The sequence below is a fragment of the Bos javanicus genome, chromosome 4 (genome assembly GCF_032452875.1).
Source record: "Bos javanicus breed banteng chromosome 4, ARS-OSU_banteng_1.0, whole genome shotgun sequence".
In the NCBI taxonomy this organism is placed as follows: Eukaryota; Metazoa; Chordata; class Mammalia; order Artiodactyla; family Bovidae; genus Bos; species Bos javanicus.
Window position 1 is genome coordinate 112,551,921 of NC_083871.1, and position 8,826 is coordinate 112,560,746.

General features: G+C 44.7%; 1 protein-coding gene across 1 annotated transcript; it reads right to left on the reverse strand.

The window, feature by feature from the left end:
• Nucleotides 1-5,175: 5,175 nt before the first annotated feature.
• LOC133246597 (SOSS complex subunit C) lies at nt 5,176-8,519 on the reverse strand. The gene has a single exon (XM_061415015.1). The coding sequence runs from the start codon at nt 8,329-8,331 to the stop codon at nt 8,017-8,019; it is 315 nt and encodes a 104-aa protein (XP_061270999.1). The 5' UTR covers nt 8,332-8,519; the 3' UTR covers nt 5,176-8,016.
• Nucleotides 8,520-8,826: the final 307 nt, after the last annotated feature.

The window sequence follows — 8,826 nt, forward strand, 5'->3', positions numbered from 1 at the left end:
GCAGAAAGCAAAGAAGAACTAAAGAGCCTCTTAATGAAAATGAAAGAGGAGAGTGAAAAAGCTGGCTTAAAGCTCAACATTCAGAAAACTAAGATCATGGCATCCAGTCCATTACTTCATGGCAAATAGATGGGGAAACAGTGGAAAGACTGACAGACTTTATTTTTGGGCTCCAAAATCACTGCAGATGGTGACTGCAGCCATGAAATTAAAAGATGCTTACCCCTTGGAAGGAAAGCTATTACCAACCTAGACACCTTATTAAAAAGCAGTGACATTATTTTGCCAACAAAGGTCTGTCTAGTCAAGGCTATGGTTTTTCCAGTAGTCATGTATGGATGTGAGAGTTGGACTATAAAGAAAGCTGAGCACCAAAGAATTGATGCTTTTGAACTGTGGTGTTGGAGAAGACTCTTGAGAGTCCCTTGGACTACAAGGAGATCCAACCAGTCCATCCTAAAGGAGATCAGACCTGAGTGTTCACTGAAAGGACTGATGTTGAAGCTGAAACTCCAATACTTTGGCCACGTGATGCAAAGAACTGACTCATTTGAAAAGACCCTCATTCTGGGAAAGATTGAGGGCAGGAAGAGAAGGGGACAACAGAGGATGAGATAGCTGGATGGCATCACTGACTCAATGGAAATGAGTTTGGGTAAACTCTGGGAGTTGGAGATGGACAGGGGAGCCTGGCATACTGCCGTCCATAGCGTCACAAAGAGTCGGACATTACTGAGCGACTGAACTGAACTGAATGGCTTTAAAATGTAAAATTCCCTGCTTGCTAACGAGGGTGACATTTTTCAGAAGCTTATTAGCCATTTATGTTCTCTCTAATGTGAGATGCTTGTTCATGTCTTTTCCCATCTTTCTTGGGTCTTTCTCTTAGTGACTCTTTTCATTGATTTCCTATTACTGCTTTATAGACATAGTTATACTCTGGACACAAAACTTCTGTCTGTTGTATGTGTTGCAAAGAACTTCTCTGGGACTGCCAGAGGGTCCTTACTTGGGGCTGGAATGGAGGGGGACCTGCCCCACGGAGATTCACACCCTTCGAGCCAAAACAGTGACTCCACACAGAGCGTCAGGTTCTCGTGAACTGAGGATGCACCCATCAGGTTAACAGTCCAAAGGGAGCACAGAAAGCCTGAGACAATTCCACCCATGATGCCAATCTTCGAGAACTAGAATTTTAGGGGCTTTCTGGCGATCCAGTGGTTAAGACTCCGTTTTTCCAATGCAGGGGGCGCAAGTTCAATCCCTGGTCGAGGAACTAAGATCCCACAAGCTGTGGCCAAGAGATTTAAACAAACAAACAACAACAACAACAGAGCTAGAGTTTGAGTGCTGCGAACGGTGGTCAGGATCTGTTAGCGTAACTGGGCGTCCTCGGAGCCACGTGCAGGCGTCCAGCGTCCCCCTCTTCAGTCGCACTTCTCAGCATCCCAGGCACGAGGTGTTTCCAAAATCATCCCCTGCTTCCTGCTCTGCTGCAGGGTCCGTTGGTCCGGGGGTGCCAAGGAGCCTGGTGGCCACTCCCGAGATGGGCAGCATCTGAAAGCTCTCTGCCCAGCAGTAGCCTCTGGCTGACAGTAAACTGCCTCCCCAGCAAGGTCTCAGCTGAGCCCTCCCGTAGAAGACCGGACCCTTTCAGCGCCCAGCCAGACTAAGAAACAGCTCGGAATCATCCTACTTGTCCTGGAGAAAGCAGGTCAGCCTCGCTCTCTGAACGTGCCCCCCACCCCCAACCCCTGCAGCTCCCCCTAGACTGTCTTCTAATGGGCAGCGCGGTGGGACAGGGCAGGTTTCCTTGTCCCCCCCAAAGAGCCCTCATCAAGACGCAGCAAAAGAGAGACCCTCAATAGCCAAGCGGCATGCAGGAGACAGAGGACCTGCGAATGGCCCTCCTCAAAACAGGCCCCTCCTTGAGAGAAAAAGACATGAAAAGAAACACTCTTGTGTCCTTCAAAAGGTGAATATGCACAATGCATAAACTTCCCCCTTGATTTTCGCTCAGTTTTCCAGATCTGAGAAAGTTACCAAAATTGATTGTATTGGCATGTCTGAAAACATGCTTCTTCTCTGATTCAGGTTAAAAAGCCTAAAGGTGAAGAGTTTGTGCCTTTACTACTCCCACGGGGAGGCTCCCTTTCTGGAGAGGGATTTGTTATATGTCTACTAGCACTGACTTCAGTGATCTGAGTTAATCACCACGGCCAACTCCAAGGAAATAAATCTCAGAATGCCACAAAAACATATTGTGGTTAACCTTCCTTTCTTGGGAAAAATAGAAAAAGAGTGTCAGAGTTGACTTCATTGTTTGGAATCATCTAAATAGTGTTTTGGGTCAATGCGTGCTGAGTCGCTTCGGTTGTGGACAGGGTCCTATGTCCATGGGATTCTCCAGGCAAGAATACTGGAGTGCGTTGCCATGCCCTCCTCCCTTCAGGGGATCTTCCTGACCCAGGGATGGAACCCTCACATCTTAAGTCTCCTGTGTTGGCAGGCATGTTCTTTACCTCTGGCACCACCCGGGAAGCCCAAGCCAATAATATAGTACAAAATGAGGAAGAAGGGGAGACAGTGTCCTTAGTCTAGAAACTAAGGAAGCCCATCCTTCCATAGAGCTGATGAAACAGAACTTCTTGAAGAGATAATATTCCTCCAGTAGCAACAAAAACTAAAGCGCGTAGGAACAAGTAAAGTCTGAGTTCATGGATTTCCCACGGGTTGCAAAGAGTTAGACACAACTGAGCAACTGAACAACAACAGCTGGTGGTCCAGTGGTTAACAATCCTCCTGCCAGTGCAGGGGACACAGGTTTGACCCCTGGGGTGGGAACTAAGATCCCACATGCCATGGAGTGACGGAGCCCATCCACCATGACTACAGTGCCTGCACTCTGGAGGCTGTGCACTGTGACTGCCCAGCCCCACGCGTGCAGCCATTGAGGGCCACGCACCTGGAGCCTGTGCTCTGCAACATAAAAAGCCAACACAGGAAGAAGCGCATGTGCCGCAACTAGAGAGTAGGCCCTGCTCACCACAACTAGAGAAAGCCCGTGCAGCAACAAAGACCCAGCACAGCCAACAATAAATAAATGGAAAACATTTAAAGCCTGAGTTAAATGCATGAGAATATATTTGCCCCTTATTTCCTGCTTATCTCTACCAGGGACGTAAAGCAACATGTGTGCTGTGTGTGTGCTCATTTGCTCAGTTGTGTCCAACTCTTTGTGACCCCGTGGACTGTAACCCTCTGTCCATGGAACTTTCCAGGCAAGAATACTGGAGGGGGTTGCCATTTCGTCCTCCAGGGGATCTTCCTGACCCAGGGATCAAACCTGAGTCTCTTGGATCTTCTGCATTGGCAAGCAGATTCTTTACCGCTGCGCCACCCGGGAATCCCTAAAGCAATACTGACCTGTCAGAAACCCATCAGAACAGTGAAGCTCCAAAGCAGCCTATGTGAAGCTAGAAAAGGCCGCATAGTTAAGCCTCACTTCTTATCAGAGAGCGCCACAAGTCGAAATGGGTACAAGCCATCTGGAGCCCGAACAAATGAGCGTATAAAAGCTTTTCTGACAGGAGAAGTTGTTAAACACACCATTGCAGGGATTCATAACTCCCAGGAAGAGAAGAGAGAGTGAGAAGAACAGAGGGGAGCCATGCCCTGTGGGTTCTAGACCTTTTGATTCCTGTGTCATAGGATTACCTGAAAACTCATGCAAAGCTCCTGTGGAAACAAAGCTGCAATGTGCTTTTTAGGTGTGTACCTGGCGATATACTCTTAGAAAAATTACTCACATTTTCAATATAATCATGACTATTTATTCTCCACTGTTTTCTTTTAAAACAATCAAAACCAGCTAAATGTACAGGTGTGAAACATTTCTCTGAGCACTGTGCCATTTTGATGGAAGATGACAGATTAAAATTCTTAACAAATACACCCACTGCGGAATGCTGAAGTACACTACCAGGCAGTTTTTTTCAGAGTAATGGATTAAATGTATTCTTGTCACCATAGCAACTAGAGGAATCACTATTATTTTCATCATAGCATTCCCAATTATTTTCTCTCAGTTTAGGCCATAGACAAAACTAGAAAGAATGATGTTGGCCACAAAACACACCGTAAACCCATAATTTCCTCCCAGCAGTAAAGGTTGCTCCCAGGTAGCTAATTTTTTTTTTTTTTTTGGCCATTATGAATCTCATACTAAGGTCTCTACATCTTTGAAATGAAAAAAAAAAGAAAAATTTGCTTAAAAACGTGTCCTGTTATCCCCTTTAAGTTGGGGGAAATAGGAGGAGGCATTTTACCACTTATGTAAGCTAAGAAATTTTAGAACTATTTATTTAATTTTCAGTGAGCTTTCTTTTGGGGAGTGAAAGTATTGTTGAGTAACTTTAAGTCTCAAGGGTTATGGATTCTCAGTGATGAAGCAACATTCTGTTCTCTGCCTTTTAGTTGACAAATGTGGTGTCTTGGGGGTAAAAAAACATGGCAGCAACATATCCCTAAACTCAGAGCATCAGACACTATCTGCCCAAGATCCAGGAAGAGGAACAAAATAACCAAGCAACTCTGGGTTTCAGCAAAACACAAAACGTTTGACCCCAGAGAGGAGTGTGCTAGCTAAGCACCCAAAGGTAAATAGTACTCCTCCGAAAGAAATGAAAGTGAAGCTCCAATGCTTTGGCCACATGATGCGAAGAGCTGACTCACTGGAAAAGACCCCGATGCTGGGAAAGACTGAGGACAGGAGGAGAAGGGGACGACAGAGGACGAGATGGTTGGATAGTATCGCTGACTCAGTGGACGTGAATTTGAGCAAACTGTGGGAGATAGTGGAGGACAGAGGAGCCTGGCATACTGCAGTCCATGGGGTTACAGAGCTGGACATGACTTAGCGACTGAACAACAGAAATGAATGAAAATGGGTTTTATGTACATGTGACCAGCAAACTCAAGCCTTACAGATTTGTCTATAAAATAATGCCACCGATCTTTTCCTACCCACTGGGTTCCAGGAACCAAGCTGCCTTTAGTCTCTGTCCCCTTCACACTCCTGCCACCTCCCAGATTTCTCAAGGTGCAGCCTGAGCCCAGCTGGGTCTGTTTGACAAGGGCACTAATCCCTTTCTTTTTTTTTTTTTTTTTACTGAGTCATTTCAGTTTTTATTCCAGAGTCATACAAAGCACTATCATCTGTATTATTTAGAAGTGGCTTTCAAAACATTTTTGCCATGACTCATAGTATATAAAAAAAAAATACCCTTTACATCACAATTCAGGTCATATTCATTCATTCCTTCATTAAGTATTGACCACCTACTATATGCCAAATACTATTCTCAGCAGGATACAGTAGTAAACAGGAAGAAGAACAAAAGCCCTTGCCCTCAAAGGCCTTACATGCAGGTGGAGCCTATGATAAAGTAAACTCACAAACGCACAGAAAAGGAAGATTCACGAACCAAAACCTCCTATTTCTACATGCCATGTACTCTGTTATTTTCTATTAAAAAAAAAAAAGCGGGCCACACCCCATTCAGCCATTTAGTTGGCCTCTCAATTCGGTAATGTATTGAGACCTGCACTCTGAAAAATACTGGTCTAGGTACTTTATGCATTAGGCCGTGTGTGCATTGTTCCCCTTTTACAGACGAGACAGAGCGACAGGGAAGTCCTGAGGTTAAGTGGGTTAGCCACACTCGCCTGCACCCGAGGGAGCACCGCTGGGGCCCACTGCCACCCTCCCCATTATCCTCTGCGGTCCTTGCTGTCGCAGCCCCTACTCTGATGATGAAATCATGAGCTCTGCCTGGGGCAGACCTTCTCTCCCTGCCAGGGAAGACCGCATTAGTACCTTCTAGGCCCGACTAGACCGCGTGGCTCAGGTTTGGCTGCTCCCGGGCCCCGCACTGGATGCTGCTTCCTCGCTGCTGCACCAGAGTGGGCTCCTCTGCACTGCGGCTTCTTTACGAGCAGGTCTTAGCTCCTGCCCATAAAGCACAGTGCTTTACAGAGCAGGCGTTAGTAAATACGCATGGAACTGAACTGAATTTGTAAGGAGAGGGGTAGAGGAAGTGCTTACAAGACAGGACTGAAAGATTCAGATGTTTAGGTGATATATAAGGGCTGAGACCAGAAAAGATACCACTGGGAAAAAAGATCTTTTCACCCAGGTTATAAAAGTTACATGTTTGGTAGAAGCATCAATAGTATAAAAACTATTCAATCCAAAAATGTTATATCCCTAGCATCAGTAGATTTAGAATGATGCCAGTTGCTCAGGGATTGCACGGAAGAGTAACTTACATTGATTCAAGAAAAGGGCCAAGGCTAGCTGTGTGAACCTGGACAGGCAGAGGCAAAGGCCCGGGTGCTCGCCAGCAGTGGGAGAAAGGGCACCTTTGCTCTAACGGTGACCATTACAGTGGGGACAGCTGCCAACTTCGCAAATGAGGAAAACCAGTCCCAATTCTCAACAGAGAGAATCTAAATGGCACAGCCATATCTAGAACTGTCCACTCCTGCTTCGTACAGTTTAGGTGAGATGGGGCTGAGTGCATGGAACAAATACCTAAGGGAAGGAAGGAGAATCTGTTCAAAAAGGGACATCAACTTTTCTAATTCTTGACTCAAACTGTAACTTCCAGTTTAAAATCTCATCCTACCACCAGACAGGATGGGGACTTAAGGCCAAGATGAGGTCAGTTATAAAAAATACTATATCTGTGATATAGTGTAAAACATAATTTCAATCCTATTAAAAGTAAAAAAAAAAAAAAATACTGTTAGCTCAATGACCTCTAAGGTTCAGGGACGTACACATGTATGGATTTTTAGATATCGTGAACACTGAATTCTCTAGCCCATGGTTTTCAGACTTTATTTTGAATTAGAGACACTAATTGCGTAGGACTAAGGTAGTTGACTCATTGGAAAAGATTCTGATGCTGGGAGGGATTGGGGGCAGGAGGAGAAGGGGACAACAGAGGATGAGATGGCTGGATGGCATCACCAACTCAATGGACATGGGTTTGGGTGAACTCCGGGAGTTGGTGATGGACAGGGAGGCCTGGCGTGCTGCAGTTCATGGGGTCGCAAAGATTCAGACATGACTGAGCAACTGAACTGGATTGAACTGAACTGAAGGTCAGTTGTGGGGACTGCATATTTAAGTAAGCATCCTGTATTCTGTTCAAAGTTGTATCATGTTGAGAAACTTGCTTAACCTAATTCTTTCCTCTTTAACTGAAAAGGGGCTCAACTTTGCTTCTAATTAGAGCAAAAATGGGCAATAAAACTGTTCAGGCACACCATTTATGTAGTAACACTAAATAAGAGCATGTACAAAATTTAAAGCTATATTTCTTATTGTTTTTAATAGCATTTAATCACATAATTTACAGTGGCATAGGTTTATAAAAGGTATTTACGACTGGCTGGTAACTTACTCGCATCTTGGGTTTTCTTTTAAAATTGAGAATAGGGAAACTAGTTAAAGGATATTTTAGGATCTGATGACTATAAACACAAAAGGTACACTGATATCAATTCTATAAACAGCAAATGTGAATGTAGCTTAAGCCTATTGGTTCACATTTTTAAAAAGCACCCTCATTTGTTTATAAAGTACTTTAAATGGTTCTTGAAACTCTACTGTAGACATGATATATTCAGTCCAACTAGTTTGGAAGGTGGGTTTTGTGACCACATCCAATTTGGGGTCTGATTCAGAATTAAAAATCAAACTGCCTTACACACAGATTATAGTCCTGAGCAGCAGCATCAGTTCCCAGATAATACAGCTTCCAGAGCTTTCATCATCCTGGTCAGCCTTCTTTTTTTGCTTTCACTTAAACATATCTTTCTTTTAAAGAAACAAAACATATTTAAAAAAGTCCACCAAAATTCTGAAAGTCACAGTTTGTATAGCACTGAATGATAGTAGCTTTGGCATTTGATATTACAAAGTCACTTCCGTTACAAATGTTTTCTTCATTCTGGGTCAAGGCGAGGTAAAACAGGAAGAATGAGATTCCCAAATGCAGAATCTTGAGTTATGAAGTATCCCGATGAATGTGCATGTGCATGCTGCAAAGCTGCCTTCTGCTGGGCTGCAATATGCTGCTGCTCAGCGTGGTCCCGGAAGTCCTTATTGAGGGCGGGTCTCGAGAGCGCAATGCTAGCTCCAGGATGATTTGTTGAAGATTGGTTCTGCATTAGTAACTTTCTTTTTTCTTTGTCCAGTTCTGCCAAGATTGCAACTCTATTTTTGTTTTGAAAACCTTGTCCTGAAGGGTTTGCTGCCATCTTCCTATTTTCTGTTTCAACTATGTTCAGGGGTCAGCACTTTACAAACACCGCGAGGCGGAAGAGCCAGGACCGCCTAGCCGTCAGGTCGCGTTCTCCAAGGGGGCGCGACCACTTAAAGACCCGCAACTCGAGCTCAACTTGCAACTCTACAACCCTCCCGCGCCCGCTGCTCTTCCGCCTCCCGGAGACTTGACTAATCCCTTTCATAAGGGCTCCACCCTGGTGACCTCAGTACTTCCCAAAGGCCTCACCTCTTTGTACCAGCATATTGCAAATTAGGCTTCAACATATGAATTTGGGGTGGGGGGTGTATCAATTCAGTCTACAACACCAAGTCAGTGTGAGTGAAATGTCTCATAAAGGCTGCCATATAGACTACACTCACACATTAACACATGTGAAGTAAGGACTAAGTGTTAGTTGCTGTTACTACAGTCAACATCTAATTCACAGAGGAGAAAACTAGAGGCCAGGGAAGAAAATGCACCACGT